This window comes from Sinocyclocheilus rhinocerous, unplaced genomic scaffold (assembly GCF_001515625.1).
Source record: "Sinocyclocheilus rhinocerous isolate Xijiao unplaced genomic scaffold, SAMN03320098_v1.1 scaffold1246, whole genome shotgun sequence".
NCBI lineage: Eukaryota > Metazoa > Chordata > Actinopteri > Cypriniformes > Cyprinidae > Sinocyclocheilus > Sinocyclocheilus rhinocerous.
In genome coordinates, this window is record NW_015630543.1 from 579,921 (window position 1) to 597,703 (window position 17,783).

The window sequence follows — 17,783 nt, forward strand, 5'->3', positions numbered from 1 at the left end:
AATGAGTCCAGGCATGTTACGTCCCTTTATTACACTCTCTCTCTCACAGTCCATCTCTAAAGCCTGGTGTGGGCTTGTTATTTCTTGTCCTCTTTAATTAGGCACTGATGAGTCAAATCTGTTGCTGGAGTCCAGTTTATTTTAGCTTAAGTCCTGATTCACTTTGGTTTTGTTTTTTCCACCGATATCTCCCGAGGGTGTCTTCATCCCCCCGATCAGATCGTTAGTCACCGCGTCAAACGGACTCGCTTAATGAGCTGGACACCTGCCCTCAGTTGCTTTTTATTATTTGATGTCAGATTGTCAGAAATCACGCCAGAGCGCCGGACTGAAGTGTTTGAGGAGCTCTGTCTGCGTTCACGAGCGCTAGCATCATTAATGCTGTCAAAGGGAATGAGTTAAGGCATTGCACGTGTTCCTTCGGTCATCCTTCAGTTCTCATGAATTATTGAATATCGTTAAACTTGAGAGAATAAGTTTTTATTTCTTCTAAGCCAAGTAACATTCATGCTCTTTTGTGGTTTCTCTGGCTTATGATGTGTTCTTCAATAATCTTCTTTGAGGACACGAACAGAAATGTGTGTCATCAGTAGGGATGTGTGTGTGTGTGTGTGTGTTTTTTAACCCTAAAACGTCTAGCTAATTGACTAATTAATTAACTACTCGCTTGAAAAAAGAATCTGGATTTTTTGGGTTTTATTGTTGATATGACTTTTAACTACAGCCTTTTAATTAGCTGACATATTAGAAGTGTTCAGTTAAGAAAAGAAGAACTTAAAGAAGTTAAGAAATTTTTAAAGGGGTCATATGATGTTGCTAAAAAGAACATTATTTGGTGTATTTGGTGTAATGAAATGTGTTTATGTGGTTTAAGGTTCAAAAAACACATTATTTTCCACATAATGTACATTATTGTTTCTCTAAGAAGTTTGCAAGAATGTTCCTAAATGCAGTTCTTGAAAAATTCTTAAGTAGTTCTCCGATATTTCCTTGAGTGATCATCGATCATTGTTGTCACCTCAGAGTACCTGTGCACTAGTAATAGTAATAAGTATTATGTATCTGGTGTTATGATGTGCTTCATATTTAAAACAACCCCATAAATTCATGAAACATCTTACCTTTTCAGATTTTAGACAAACTGGTTGTCCTAACTAAAAGAGCTCATTTACCTTGATTTTTAAGAACATTCTTTTCCAGACTTCTATTTCTTTGGCAACACTTTAGATTAGGGAATACTATTCACTATTAACTAGTTGCTAATTAGCATGTATATTTCTAGCGTACTGGCTGTTTGTTAGTTACTTTTATAAAATAGATAGTTCCAGTCCTTGATTCTGATTGGCTGAGCCACGTTCGAAGCTGTTGTAAATTACACTACAAACATACACCTTTGTTTACTTCTGTGTGTTGCTCGGCAACCACTTTGTTGCAACCACAACTGTTTCTGAGGAACTACATTGTTTGGTGGAAGAATACTGTTTTTATTAATATCATTACACTTTATTTGCACTGTTTTATTTTGTGAAACCTTACTACGTATATGGAATAACCATTTTATAAAAGCAATAAGCACCGTGAAGCCGTGGTTTACAGTTAATTTATAACAGCTAAGGGGGTGTTAGGCTCTCTGCTTTGCGTTGTACCTAACAACGCACCTTAGCTGTTATAAATTCACTGTAAACCACGGCTTCTTGGGGCTTATTGCTTTATTAAAGCACATATTAATGCCTTTTTCTGCATGAGCATATTCTACATCGCTTAACCCGACCCCATACCTAAACTTAACAACTACAACAACTACCTTTAAATTAGGAGTTATTGAGGGAAAATGCTTGTAATCTAAAATGTTACAAATTCTTATGTTTTATAACAATTTTAAGCAAAAACATAAGAGCATTATCAATAAATGTTTGTCGGAATAAAATGGTATTATATTATATTTTTTATATTATATTATACAATTATATTAAGTATATTTGAAGAGTTTGGTTCCAAAACGCGATAAATGCAATAATAAAAAAAAAAATAGAATTTCCGCCAAAATCAGTATTGTATCTGGTCGGTATTGAAAAGTAAATTTTTAATTTTACGCAAAATGCGATATCCGCCGAGTTATTCTGTCATGTTTTCTCCCTTTTTTTCCAAAAAATGCAGAATGCGATATATCCGCTCAACCAATCACAGCGCACCATTCCACAGTCCAGTGGCTGTATATAAGATTAGTATTGACCAAGTTCAGAGACTGTCATATGTGGATCCACTTACTATGTATTTTCAACAGTTTCAATATGAAAAATAACTTTTATATTGATTCAATGGATTTATTGCATTTTGGAAGAAAAAAAACGTGTCATGGATTTATTGCATTTTGGGGAAAAAATTATACAATTTTGTAATAAATCTTTGAAAATCAAAATCTGGATTTGAAATTGTAATGTTATTATAACCTAAAGATGCTATGTGAAAGTTTGAAACAGAAAATAGTGGTTTTCATCTTGCCACTCACGTGCTTTCAGATGGAGTGGCATTTAATACACAGAGCCGTAGATCACTGCAATATCGCTTTCATAATCACAGATGAGTCGCATTCGATTATGAAAGCGATATTGCATAGCTTGTCACTGTAAGTGTTTTTATTTATGCCATTAATGTTTTTTTTTAAATACAGCGTATAGCACTAGTCAACTAAATGAATGTAACATGGCAAAGATGAATGCACTTTTGGAAGTTAACTCACAAACTATAGTTAACCTTTTTTTGAGTTTGGTTAGCTGAACAACTAGTCTACTGATCATATTACATTTTTTTCAGCTGCTTTCACACATTTTCCAAACTTTGCCTCTTTTTTCCAAACTTTACACACAAATCCAAGAATTTCACACACAAAATGCAAAATGCCTCACATCTCAAAAGCAAACATTTGCAAACACCTTTGCCATAATATTAATTCCTGTTAGATTTTTGTGTTACATAGAGAACTGTGTGTTGTTTTGCAAAAAGTGTTTTATGAAATTGAAAACTGAGTCAAAGGCTGAGAATTAGTGTATGGTTTTGCAGATTTGGTGCGTGGTTCTGGGGTTTGAGTGTCAGCTTTCAGAAATTGTGTGACAAGTGAAGATTTTGTGTGTAAGCAGTTGAAAAAAACTGTAATGAAGACCTGTGTAATTAGGCTGGTTTCTGATTCATTTGACCCTGTCTGGACGTTTACATTAGATTTGTTCTTACATTCATGATTTAAAGTCATGCTTTTCATGGTTGAAATACTTTTAACTTTAAATGATTACGGTTATTCTAACATTATTGCCTGTAATTCCACTGATTCTTTATCAATAATAATTCAATTTCCCTAACTACTGGTGAAGAATGTTTTGAGCAGCACTATATTGTGCACCTGTAGTCATTGGTTAAAGAAGGTCTCGCACTTTCCCAGGGTTCACAGCTCCGTGTGAATGCCGGTTTCCCACCTCCCCCCCAAACAAGATCCCTCCGGGCAAGAGATCACTCAGGGGTTCAGAAGGAGGTGTGACGGGAGTGATTTAGAGGAAAGCTCAGTGTGTGTGTGTGTGTGTGTGTGTGTGTGTGTGTGTTATGGCTGCACGATATATCGTTTCAGCATCGATATCGCGATGTGCGCATCCGCGATAGTCACATCACAGGAAGTGCGATGTTTAGGCTATTGATCGTTATATTTATACTGATTATTTTCTTTGCTCACACACATTTTAAATACACACACCATTTTAAATACATTTAGTAGCAGAGCTACTGCAAGCGATTTTCAGTGCTGGAAATCAATTGATCCTTTCAATTGAACTTCCGCGTCATCGTGGAGAGCGCAGGTCACGGTTGCTTAGCAACGGCAGACGCCACGAAAGCGTGAACGGCCCCAAACTCTGTCTGGACGCCAAGCCACCGTTGCCAGTCATTTGAACTTTGTGTCAGTACGTCATAAAGAGAACGCGGCATCAGTTTTCTGTCGGGGATTTGTCGTGCCGCGCCGCATCCAGTGTAGACAGCATCACTGATTATAATGGGTTCTATTGTATTTTGTCGCGCCGTGCCGCTCGCGTCCGGTGTAGACACGATGAGAGCCACGCAGATGAACGTGAACACTGCGTCTATTTGTGCCTGAAATGCTGTGCTCTGCAAGTATCCTTGTAAACACAGATGCTTATGGCTTAGGCGAAGGGAAACAATCGAGAAAGAAAATGGATGTGTAACAGTATATTGTTCACAGCAGTTTAATGTTCCTGTTGCTTTCTCTGTCATGAATGTTAATCAAACAACAAAACAAAGAAAAATCACTTCGTTGATTATTTTTGTCCCCAAATAAACTATTCAAGTCATGTGGTGATTTTGTTTTCATATCGCAATATATATCGCAGAAAAATAAAATATCGCAATGTGAGTTTTTTCCAATATCGTGCAGCCCTAGTGTGTTTGTGTGTGTGTGTGTGGAGGTGTTTTGTGATAGTGTTGAGAGCTCACATTTAGTCAAGGTCAGAGCACACACAAACACACACTCACAGGTTTACCTTGTGTCCACCGTAGCAGTAATTTATATGTGCTTATAAGCTCAGATTAGTGTACAGACTCCTGTGTGTGTGTGTGGGTGTGGGGGGGGGGTCCTCTGTAAATGATACAGAAGAATGTCTTATGTAGAATGTCACTCAGCTTCACTAACCTTCCTCAACATAAACACACACGTTTACTTGACTGTAGAAAAGCACCTGCCTGTTTCAAATAAGTAATTAATTTACTATAACAATGTTTAATTTTGAATAATTTTGGCATTTTTTGAAGTGACTGAAGACGTTATTTGGTGTGTTTAAAAACTCTTTCCATTGTAACATGTGCATCAAGGTTTTTCAAGCAGTTTTGTATATCTAGGTGAGAAACTCGTGATATAATGTGCTTGACTGTGGGCTCTGATCACACACGAGCGCTTCTTTGGGATGAGGCTGTACTGTGTCTCTCTCAGTCGTCACCTCTTTGATCGTACTCAGGTTTATAGATCAGTTTTTGTCAGCGGGTGGGTTTCAGAGCTGTTATAGGGGCACAAACAACTGGGAAAACAATGCTAGCCTTAATGAAGTTTATTCAAGTGCGATATATCATCATTCTTCTATTAAAATTAAAATAAGAAGATACTTTCAGTCTACCTTTATGTACTTATCAGAGATAACCTTGACAACATTATACTTGTACACTTGACTTATGTTGACAAGTGTGCAGAAAAGTCTAAAGTATTGAGCCTAATCTTGTAATCAAGATGCATTAATTTTTTTTCACAGTATATGTTTTATATTTTATTTAATAAAAGTTAATGTTCATCTTTGAGGTGGAATAACAGTAATTTGATGCATGTGTGGAACTGATCCTGATCTTTTTTTGTACACAGTGTTATTAACCCACACAGAAACACAGACAGATTTGGCTGATTTCATTGCCAATTCCTCTAAGGTGTGAGAGTATTGTAACAGACTTGATTCGCACTGCCTTCTATTATAAGCCATTACCAGAATATATCATTTGAGATCTTAACACAAAACATCAAGTCAAATTGCAAAAGGAGCAAGTCTCTTTTTGTAATACATAAATCATTAATTCATTAATTCATTAATACAATTCAAGATGAGAAGTAAACAATGTCTGAAAACAACTCTTGATATGATGTGGACTCTTCCTCCAGAACAATGTTTAGAAGCAGTCACTGAGAGACTTCTTCTGTGGAAGCTGTAAGTCTGATCCCTATCATTTCCTCCGGTCCTGATGAGAGAGATTGAGGATCCATTGTGAAGTCGTGCTGTCGCTGCATTCAGAGACCGGGCTTCAGGGTGATCTCCGAAAGCTCAGAGAGCCAGAGCTGACAGATTACAATCAAAACTGAGACATTACTGCTGGAGAGAGATGAACTGTCCTCCAGTCCTGGGCTGATAGATCTGCTGCTCGCCGAGCGGGAATATATTGCCCCTAATGGGCCGTCGTTACGCTGGAGTCTGGGCACACGGAGGGGCTGAAATGGAGGACGTCTATTCTGGAGGAAAAACATTTCGGCACGCGTCTCTCCAAATGATGAAGGACATATCGCTCTTCGCCCGCTGACAGAGCCCCTGGAATAAAAAAATAAATAAAAACCGCACCCCACGCATCACATTGCCATCAATAAGGCTTTTCCCAGCTCTCATTGTTTACTCAGAGCTGTGGTAATGATCAGCAGAGCCAATGCAAATGTGTGTGTGTGTGTGTGTGTGTGTGTGCGCACGCTCTTGACAGGTGAAGAGATGAGAGCGCCGAGCTCAATATCGGGTGAAATGATGCCAGCAGAGGAGGAGGAAACTGTGAATGTGTGTTTGTTTTTGTCTGTGTATCTGAATTCTAGTTTTCTCAGCAGTATACTGTAATTTAGGGTGACATAATTTAGTTTTCAAGAAAGAGGACAGTGGGGGAAGGTGCGGTGGGGGGGGGGGGTTGTTGTGGTTTAGGGGGTTAAAGTAGCGCAATGACCATATCCCATATATCAAAATTCCAAATATGTCATTTCCTTACCTAAAATACATATTTTACAGTCTCCGTTATGCAGATTGATCATAAACACAGCTAAAGGCTTCTTACCAGTGGCCGTCCTCCACAAAACTTCACATCTACCACAGTTTTAAGTGAGTGACGTGACATGTGGCCAAGTATGGTGACCCATACTCGGAATTAGTGCTCTGCATTTACCCATCCAAAGTGCACACACACAGCAGTATTTTAAACCTTTAACCCACGGGAGAAAATCAACCCGTTTCAAATCAGCCCAATTCCGTGCAAAACATGCGGATTTGGCAACCCTGCATCCAACACGAGCTGCATCCAAAGCGATTTAAATACTCCGCATATTGATAGCGGCTCCCTGATGCGCAAAAATTATATGCAATATTAGAGTGTTTGCGGGAGCAGGCAGTAATGGTCAGAAATTCAGCGGGAGCGGGATTAAGAAAACAGCGTGCAGGGCTTTAATACACTGACTGAAAGTTTTTGCGACTGAAAGCAAAAGCTGAATCCCGGACATTTTGGGCGATTTAGAAATCCCGGCCGGATGCATGTTTTTAGGTCCGAAAAGAGGACATGTCCGGGGAAAAGAGGACGTATGGTCACGCCACTGTAATTAATGCTGTTTAAGTCATCACTGGACTGGTACTAGTGCTCATAGTCATGTGATGAAACCCTTTTAATGCTAAGTTTGAGCTCCAGACACGAATGATTTCTCAAATCATGTGTGTTGTGGAGAGGGTGCTGCTACTTTACCAGAAAATAAGTAAAATACTTGACATTATTTTTTTCCATATTCTATTTTTTCCATTTTCATTTTTCTGGATTTTATTTTATATATTATTTTTATTTTATTTTAACTTAACTTAACTTAACTTAACTTAACTTGGTTAAGTTAACCCTGGACCCTGTTGTGTTCCAGTCCTTTTGACCTGGAAATGATTTTTTTTTTTTCTTTTTTTTCTGAAAATGTTAATGTTAAGTTAATGTTTTCTCATTGGACTAACACTTACTGACTTTGATTGCACTTGTTTCAATAATTTCCAAAAATAAATACAAAACCTGTACTAACTGAAAGAAAACATGTTGACAAAAAGATTGAATCCAACATTTGGTGAGAGATTTACAAGCCGGTCATTTTTAACTAGGAATACCAAAGGTGCTATAGGGTTCTTGAGACTTTATTTAACTTTTTTTTTTCTAGAAATTTTAATAAATATTTCAATTTGAAATTCAAAATTTATTTTTTTTGTCCAATACTAATAATAATGTAATAAAATAAAATAATAGGTACAAAATTTCAGTTTGATTTTCAGGCATTTATTTTAGTATGTCCAACTGAAACAATCACTTAAACTCTTAATAAAAAAAAATCTTTATTATCCAATACGTAGATAATAATTTTCAAATTTCAATAGTCTTGCCAAATTCTGTGTAAATACTATTTTTAGGACTGGATTTTGTGATTATGCCTGCATTTTCCACATCACAGAAATCATAGAGGCCTAATATAACCATTAGCAACAACCAGCCATTACACCCCGGCAACCAGCTAGCAACACCCTAGCAACCACCCTGAAAACCTTAGAAACCACACAGCAAAGCACTAAAACTCTTTGTTTGCTCTTCAGTGATGTAGTTCTCTGAACTGAATACATTTACACATCTCTCAGTCTCTCATTGGCCATCCTTCAGCCTGTGTTCAACACTCACGCCTGGCTTTCCTGAAGAAAAACAACACAATGAGAGCCTCCCCTGTCTCTGTCTCTGTCTCTCATCATAATGTTCCTCCTCTTCGGTCCCAGAGTGTCATATGTCTGTGTGTGTTGTGAGTCATCAGCCTTAAGCGATATTGATTGTGGTACATGCAGGGCTTCAGATGTAATCAATGTTTCATAATTTAATGCTCTGAAGAGTCATTTATGTGTTCAATAGAAACATGATGGATGATTGTGGGAGTAATGGATGTTTAGACAAACACAAACCCTCTGCTGGCATTCTGAGCTGCATTGCTACTCAAAATCTAAATACATGTGCAGGATTTATATAGTATACAGCAAGTGCTTTGCTTACACTTTTGTGTGTGTGTGTGTGTGTGTGTGTGTGTGTGTGTGTGTTTACGAGGAGGTTCTGATTGACAGCAAAGCTGCAGGCTTCCTCATCCAGACCGATCTGCCGTCAACTCAGAGACAGGGCAAACACACACACACACACAAAAATAGGTCTCAGTCAAGATTACCTTCCAGAAATGTTTTAGAGCCTCAATGAGACCTTGTGTTTTCTGAGGAGGAAGATAGAAGTGCTGAAAATATATGTTGAGAATAAACTTGCCATATTACAAGATCTCATATTTAAAATATAAATATTAAATTTGAAGAGATAAAAAAGTATTTCAAGATTTGAAATGAATCTGAACCCAGAATAAATTATTTTAATTAAAGTTATATTTAAGTCTAAATAAAATATCAGCAGATTTTACCTCAAAACTACCATTAAAACATAACAGAGTTAACTTCTGTTTTTGGTAGCTTCATTTATCAGTTTCTGCATGTCTGTCGATGTACATGGATCATCATTATCACTTTAAGGTTATATGATTAAAGGGGTCATATGATGTTGCTAAAAAGAACATTATTTATTAGGCAGGGCTGACTCTTAACTTTTATAATGAATATCTCTTTGGATTTGAGACTTTAGTCTTTGCAACTTTACAGATCTTCTTTATGCACCAAGAGCTTGTAACACTCCAAAGAGAAAGGAAAAATTTAAATCGCATCATATGACCCCTTTAATAACTTTTGGCAATGTCAGATTTTTCACATATTCTTGTTCCAAATAAATTGAGACAGAAAAGGAAGCAAATAAAGCACAGGCTTTCTCCTGCTGTGTGTTTCATGTGCAGGTATGATCTGAATATGTCACCACTGTGTTTTCTGTCTTATCTGTGCATTCTGTTTGTTAATGCTCGTGTGCATCAGTCTGCATTTGTAAGTGAGCGGTTCACGTGTGTGTGTGTGTGTTTGTGTGTGTGTGTGTGTGTGTGTGTGTTTGGCGTGAGGTGACACAGAATTCTTTTCCGTTTCCCCGTGCTGCACTCTGAGCTGGAGACGGAACAAAATCGGAACCAATACCCTTCCACGGCTTGTTCCCATGTGTTTGACGTGACATGTCAAAAAGTGACAGCAGTGATGTGCTTTATCATGCTGTTTTTGGATCTTGTATTAATTAAGAGAATATGTGGAATATTTGCAGTTAACGTGAACCAGTAAACAACAACTGTGGAAGAAAAACTATATATGGTGACTAGCAAGACATAAAATATACCTTTTGCTTTATGTAAATAAATGCTTTTTAAACTAAAATATTGGTGTAAAACAAAACAACACACAAATGTGTGTTTGTGTTCATGGAGGTCGCAGACTAGGTTTAATGCACAAGTATTTTTTATTTTTTATTGTTGGATGTAAAATCCTGTAAGTGTTGGGGATGAACCTATAATGCATTTCCCAGCTGACTCAGATTATTATTCACAATGCTGTCTGCCGATACCGATATCGATAGTTCGGTTTTCTTAAGAAAAAAAAATCTCTTCCAACTAAATGCACTGTTAAGTGACATATTGTTTACAAGCTGTTTTATTGATGTCTATCTGCGCTGATTGAGTGATTACATGAGACATGATTTATTTTGGTAAGTTATACTGTATCTTTCAACACCTTCTGATGTTCATTCATGTTTATTTTGTGCTGTAACTTGTATTAAAGTGGAAGAGACTTGAACTGAAGTGGTTACAGCGATGTCATGTTTGGTGCAGGGCAAACCGTGGACTTGAATCGCGGTGATTATTGGCTCAAATAGAATCTGCATTAACTTAGATTGCGTTAAGTTAGATTGTGTTATTATCACATTAACTTGGACAACCCTAATTTCTACACATTCACACACAAGTTGCATTTCAAGAAGTTTTTCTGCCGCCTTTTGATTGAAAGGAAACACTGTGCCCTGATCATCAGTTGTTTTTAAACAATTTGTTCATAGTCAATAGTGCAGACAATTGCTTTTATTGGAAGATGATATATATATATATTTGAGCAAAGAGTCTCTTACATTTACAATAAATGAGAGTAACATGTTAGTGTGTTGAGAGGACTGTATTCACAGCACTGAGTTTGTTAACACGAAACATTAGTTGCCGCTCTAGTCACAGAAGTCCACTAGTCGATTAGTGGAGTCGACTGCTTCGTACAGTGATTTGGAAATTTGAGCGTGACTCTGACCAGCCTCATTATTCAGAAGCAGCCTGATTATTCGGGGTGTTTTAAGTGGACTGGCGGTTCAGGCGGCCCGCTGACGGTTTTGAAAGTGTCTAGCCGTGCACATCTCCAGTTCAGAGCTTTTGTCCGGGGCTGATGGGATAATTGCTGGGGTGCAGGATGTCACGCAGTCCCTGAATATCTCCCTCTGTCTCTTTCTTTTTTTTCTCACCTCATTTTTTCATCCTATGTTCTTTTCTCCTCTTTTCATTTCAACAATTTTCACTCTTGCCAAAGCCGCTTCCTCAGCTGAGACACTGTTGGGTTTTTGAGTCGTCTTCTGTGATAGCTGCTCCAAAACACACACACACACACATACACACACACACACTCACACACACACACACACACACACACCGCAGGGTCCCACGGCAGTGGAAAACATGGACATGTCAAGGAATGGGGAATAAAATTTGGATTTTTAAGCCTGTAAAATTAGTCAAATATTAAAATATCATGGAAATGCATATAATATACTTCCATTCAAAAGTGTGGGATCAGTAAGATTGTTTTATGCTTTGAAAGAAGTCTCTTCTGTTCATCAAGGCTGCAATAATTTGATCAAATATATAGAAAAAACAGTAATATTGTGGCCAGATATCACTGATGTAGTGTAAACCGGCATAATAATTATATTACTCTATTAATTTATAAAGCTATTAATTCAAATTCAAATAGAAACCTGGCATAAATAATTGACATTGCAGCAGTCATGTATGTATGTGTGTGTGTATATATATATATATATATATATATATATATTTATGATATGTCATACATAAGTATGAAAAACCAAAGGTTTAGGGTTAAAAATGACAAGCTGTTGTACCAACTCAGCACTGGCAGGATCAAACGGCTTGAAACTCTCTAACCTTTAGTGGTGAAGCCCAGATGAGCTCTGTTCACTAGTGCAACACAGTAACAAGACTCCACATAACTGATGCCTGATCAGCAGGAGAGAGAGAGAGAGAGAGAGAGAGAGAGAGAGCTGCGGCTGCACAACGGCATTCAGCCAGAACACTTTTGAAGATTTACATCATAATCGGCTCATAAGCATTACTGACCAAGAGCGGGCCCGAGATTTGCTTTGGAAATGTCACAGGCGTTTTAAGAGAGATCAGTTTAAAGTGGAGCCAGCTCCACTAAGAGAAAAGCACTATCAATATTCCCTCACACGGGCTGCAGATGGCCCGGCTCTAATTGAAATGGCTTCTGAAAGCCAGAAACGACTGGGTCACTTTCAGATTGCAGGCTTAGCGCTCGCGGGCTTGATCGCTGCCATCTTGACGCCAGGGCACGACATTAAAGGAAAGCACCGTACAAAAGCCAGACCTTGACTTCGAGGCAGAATACGGAGCGAATTCAACTCTATTCAGTCGTGCTTTGAGTTCAATAATAGAAACCTGACCCCGCCAGTCACAGGATTTTCAATTACGCCTTTTCTGTCCTCGCGTGGGTGTTTGCCTGAAAAGCTTTTTCTCCCAGAAATGAGCAACTGTTTGTGAAAATCTGTTTTGTCTTTCGAGATTAACAAAATGAGATTTGGCGCTCAGTTGTATATAAACGGAGACGATCTCTGACGCTGTAATGACCGCAGGCGAACCAGAGCCTCGGACACAAAGACTCGTGTGTTTCACGGCTGATGTTTGAACGTGACCATTGTGAGCGTCACAAAAACTACTGTTAGCGTCATTGAACAGTGTAGTTTAATAGCACTGTAACAGCCCAGGAGCAGTTAACAGATGGCTGGTTTAATATCAGAGGTGTGTAACAGAGTCAGGTTACACGTTTGAAAATGAAGTGCACTTTAGCATACTTATTATGGAAATAATATACTTAAAAAAATACTTACAATTTTCTGATGTTTAATTGCATGTTATTTGTAACTAAATTAAATTTTACATGCAAATTATATTTATTGAATTTATCGAATTAAATTATGAGGGTAAAATAGGACTTCAGTACATCTTCATATGTACTTTCATAATTCTGTTGTCTATGAAAGATGGTTAAAGTGTTACTACTGAATGAACTAAAACTAAAAGTCTAAACTTTGAGTCTAAACTGGTAAACTAATATATATTTTAATGTAATTTCCACTGAAACGTGTAAGTCATTTTTTGTATCAAATAACACACTACAGTTAAAATGATACAAAGATGTGCTTTAGTATGTTAGTCAACACATCAAAATATGTGCAAAACAAAATATCATTAAAACATGATTTAAAATGTACTTTAAAGTACATTAATACAAAGTGCACTGTTAAGAAGCAGTCATGAAAGGTAAGTTTAAGTACACTTAAGTGGACTTTTATTTAATTAACATTATATTATCAAGTAGTTAAAAAAACATTCAATATAATGATGCACTCTTCTTTTTTACAAGGTGTAATAATAGAGATGTTCTTTAATAGAAATGAATGACATTCATGCAGAAACTCATGGTTACACTTAAACTCATTTATTCATTCATTTATTTATTTATTTGATTGAGCGTGTGAGTGAGTGACAGCTTATCTAAAACACACATCCTGTTTCCTGTTTCTCTGTGCAGGTCATATTCGAGGCAGAAGTGACAAATGGCAGAAGAGGTTTCATTGCCATTGATGACATCCAGGTGCTCAGTTACCCATGCGGTGAGTCACTGTGTGTGTGTGTGTGTGTGTGTGTCTGTGTGTGTGTGTGTGTGTGTGTGTGTGCGTGTGTGTGTCTGTGTGTGTTATTGTTTGGGATGGTGTGATCTAGTAGTTAAAAGTCTAGACTGCTAAAAAGGTTAAACCACAGACTATCATCATTGTGTCCTTGTGTAAGAGACTTAACCTCAGGTTACTCAGCAGCAGGACTGTCCCTGTTATTTAAAGCAGCTATAATTTCCTAATGTCCTTATGAAACCGGGACAAATGGATCAATATATTCATCAAGGATGCATTAAATTGATCGAAAGTTGTACAGTAAAGGCATTTATAATGTTACAAAAGATTTTTATTTCAAATAAATGCTATTCTTTTGAACTTTCTATTCATCAAAGAATTCTGAAAAATAAAATGCATCACCGTTTCCATACAAAATATTGGGCAGCGCAACTGTTTTCAACATTGTTAATAATCAGAAATGTTTCTTGAGCAGCAAATCAGCATATTAGAATGATTTCTGAAGATCATGTGACACTGAAGACTGGAGTAATGATGCTGAAAATACAGCTGCGCATCACAGAAATAAATTACAGTTTAACATAGATTCACACAGAAAACAGCTATTTTAAATTGAAAAAAATGTTTGGTCACACTTTATTTTAAGGTCCTATTCTCGCTATTAAAAAATGACTTTTGCCTCAATAAACTCCTAATTAGCTGCTTAGCTTAATAGTTAGCAAGGTAGTTGTTAAGTTTAGGCATTGGGTATGATTAGGGATGTAGAACATGCTCATGCAGAATATGTGCTTTATAAATACTAATAAACAACTCTGATGATAATAATAGGCATGCTAATAAGCAACTAATTAAAAGTGAGAATTAGTCCCTATACTAAAGTGCTACCAAATGTTTTGCCATATGACTTTTTTTCTGTATTTTTATCAAGTAGATGTTGCCTAAAACAATAAAAAAAAATCACACAGACCCCAAAGTTAATAAAAAGTAATGTGTGTATAAAATAAAATTGTGGCTGGGCCAATATTACAACTGTTTTAAACCATATGCACTACAGATGCCATTTCACATTGAATCGGGCTATGAATTGAAATATATTCAGGGAATGAGCAGTATTGACTGCAGCGGTGAGTGTTTTTCTGAGCACATCAGCAGTGGAGAGCAGCGCGATCAATAAATGATCAGAGAGGGCAATATTAGCACAAACAGTAAATACTGTAAGTGACATGGAGAGCTGCCTTCCTCTCTGCACCATGTCTGATATATCATTAGCCCTTATTACACGCCGAGTACTGCACTTAGCACGAAGCGTTTAGGGGTCGAGTGATGGCACAATCAGCAGACGCGCACGCACTTACACTTCAAATGTCAGCAATGCACATATAATTTTAAGTGATTAATATTTTGTCATCCAGCGGAGCGTCTCTCCAGGTGGATTGTTAGTCTTGTCTGCTGGCTGGAATCAGAGCTGAGCCCTGATCATGTAGCAGGTATTCCCAATTAACAGCTAGTCCACGGAAGCGCAGGGATTACTGACGCTCGCAACGTGGATTATATCCCCTCCGAACGCTGCTAATAAAGCTTCCGGCTGATCACGGATGACATCTCATTACGATGATGCAGGAAGAGAGGGAGATGAAGGAGCTCTGTTGTGTCGCTGTGCTGGAGAGTGTTTCCTGCAGTAAAAGAGCGTTTATTTTGAGGGCAGCCCATCAGAAACACTAGTGATGTGTTCCTGTATGATGTGAAGCACTGTGCAGACTGACACCTGCTTCTGCTGGACTTGTGAAGATCGTCTGCTCACGCACACGTTAAAACACATGTTCGTTTTCCTCTGAGCCCCTTGGACAGAGCTATATTTCATTTGTTTTTTTTCGTTTACATATTTAGCAGATGCTTTTACCCAAAGCAACTTACAGAAGAGGGAAAAAGCAATTTGTCAACAGTCGCAATGCACAATGCTAGGTTTATTAGACAACAAGATTAGGAAGCAAGCTGTCTGCAGGAGAAATGCAGAGAAGGATCAGTTTCATTACAGAAGCAATGAAATACATAACATTTGTTTAGTACTTAGATCATTTATGTGTATATATGTTGAATAATCAGATTTTTCATACAATTTATTTTTCATACATTTGTTTTTGGCACCAAAAACAGTCATACTTTAGTATTTTATGACCAATATCCACCCTTTTTTATGATCCTTAGTAAATTTGGTCAACTTTTAGCAAGTGCACTAGTATATACTGTAGATACTGGCCATTCATAGGAAAACGCCTACATAGGACCAGCGGTTTGGAGAAAGCCTTCTAGCTGCCTTCCTGTAGCTCAAACAGTTATGGGTGTGATTCGCAGGGAAAAAGAACTGATTTAGGGCCAGATTTACTAAATCCCAGGAAGAGGGATAGAAAGTTCTGCAGCTGGTTTACTGACAGCGAACAAATGAAACAACACAGAGACAGATCATTTCCATTAGTGACCGATGCAATCTACCAAGAGCAATGAGTTAAGACATGCGTTTTCTGGATGTTAAATAATGGCACTAGTGGTCGACCGATATATCGCCAAGGCCGATATATCGGCCGATATTTGGCATTTTTTAAATATCGGCACCGGCCGATAAGTTTTCCTGTTTGGCCAATGCGTTCGAGGTGGGACTTTTATTTTGACGGCGCAATGGACTTTTATTTTGAGGTGCTGACAGCGCACATTCTCCCTCTTGGTCGCCGTTGTCGTTAACATTTCTGTCTAATACGGATAGAGGTCTGTCTAATAATCAGATAAAACGGTTAAACAAAGGAATTAAAATGTATACAAAAAGTATTATAACGATTGCTTTTATATTATTAGTAATAGAAAGGCAAACATTATAATACTTTCTTGTTTGCCGTCAGCATTCAGCAAATACGAATTTATATAATTGAAACAAATTATTATATTTTTATTAATATTTATTTATTTGTGAAAAATACTTTGTCATCTAAAGTATAAGTATGTTTATTTAACACATTTACTTTTTAATCCATTTTCAAATTATTTCAAATTTCTTAAACATTAATTAAAATAAATAAAATTATATCGGCCATCGGCCACCCTGCTTTCCAAGATATCGGCATCGGCTATCAAAAAAAAACAATATCGGTCGACCACTAAATGGCACAAACCTTAGTAAATCACCTTGTCCACTGTATGTTTCTAACCACCGATCTGCCAAATGAACACTCAGTCTAATTAAACTTGAGAGAGAGAGCCAATGAAACACTGACAGAGAGGAACAATCTACATGCAGTTTTACTTTCAGAGCCAGATGGGGGGGAGATGTTGCGATTGGTTTGGTTTATGGATCACAACTCTTTATTAGAGAATTATCTGCAATCAGAAAATAAAAATAGCTGATGCCGCTGAACTTGTAGGTGCTCACTGTTTCAGTCTGTTCCCTTCCCGTGACAAACTTTGTACTACTGCAGATAATGTGAATAGCCACTCAACTTTTAGTTTTCTGTCCAGTGTGTCTTACACATGATTTCTGCTGTTGATCAAGGGTACAATGGTGATAATTCAGGGGTCGTCCTCGATAATCTTCAACCACCCTGCCATAGCACTCAAAAATAAACCATCAATTTTACCAGTAGCACTTTAGTTTAGGCACCAATTCTCACTATTAACTAGTTGCTTATTAGAATGCGTATTACTAGCCTATGGGCTGTTTATTAGTACTTATAAAACATGAGCATATTTTAGATCCCTTAATCCACCCCATACCTAAACTTAACATCTATCTAACTATTAATAAGCAGCAAATTAGGAGTTTATTGAGGCAAAAGTCTTAGTTAATAGTGTGAACTTGTCCCCAAACTAAAGTGTGACTGTCTGCTCAACGCTGTGTTTCAGTGTGTTTACTATATAATTGAGTGAAATCTTGATTTATTCTTCCTGCATTAATGCGCCTGTTCTGGGAGTTCAGCTCTGGTTAACTCTGGAAGCTTTAGTGTAATGATATATCAGAGCTATGATGTCATGTGTTGTTGTCTTTTCCTTCGAATGCAGATAAATCGCCTCACTTCCTGCGTTTGGGGAATGTGGAGGTGAATGCTGGACAGAACGCCACGTTCCAGTGCATCGCCACTATCCGTGATGCTGTCAACAACAAACTCTGGCTGCAGGTGGGACAGTCTGACACAGACACATACACATACACACACACACACTCGCACACACACGCACACGCACTCACACACACACACACACACACACTCATACACACACACTCACTCATACACACA

The 17,783-nt window shown here is 37.6% G+C and overlaps 1 protein-coding gene across 1 annotated transcript in view; it reads left to right on the forward strand.

Annotated features, from left to right (window-relative positions):
- Nucleotides 1–17,783, forward strand: part of LOC107740530 (receptor-type tyrosine-protein phosphatase kappa-like) — a 142,709-nt gene that overhangs the window by 62,721 nt on the left and 62,205 nt on the right. The window contains exons 5-6 of the mRNA XM_016552979.1: nt 13,407–13,488; nt 17,548–17,663. Coding sequence (XP_016408465.1) covers nt 13,407–13,488; nt 17,548–17,663 — 198 coding nt within the window. The remainder of the gene's footprint in view (nt 1–13,406; nt 13,489–17,547; nt 17,664–17,783) is intronic.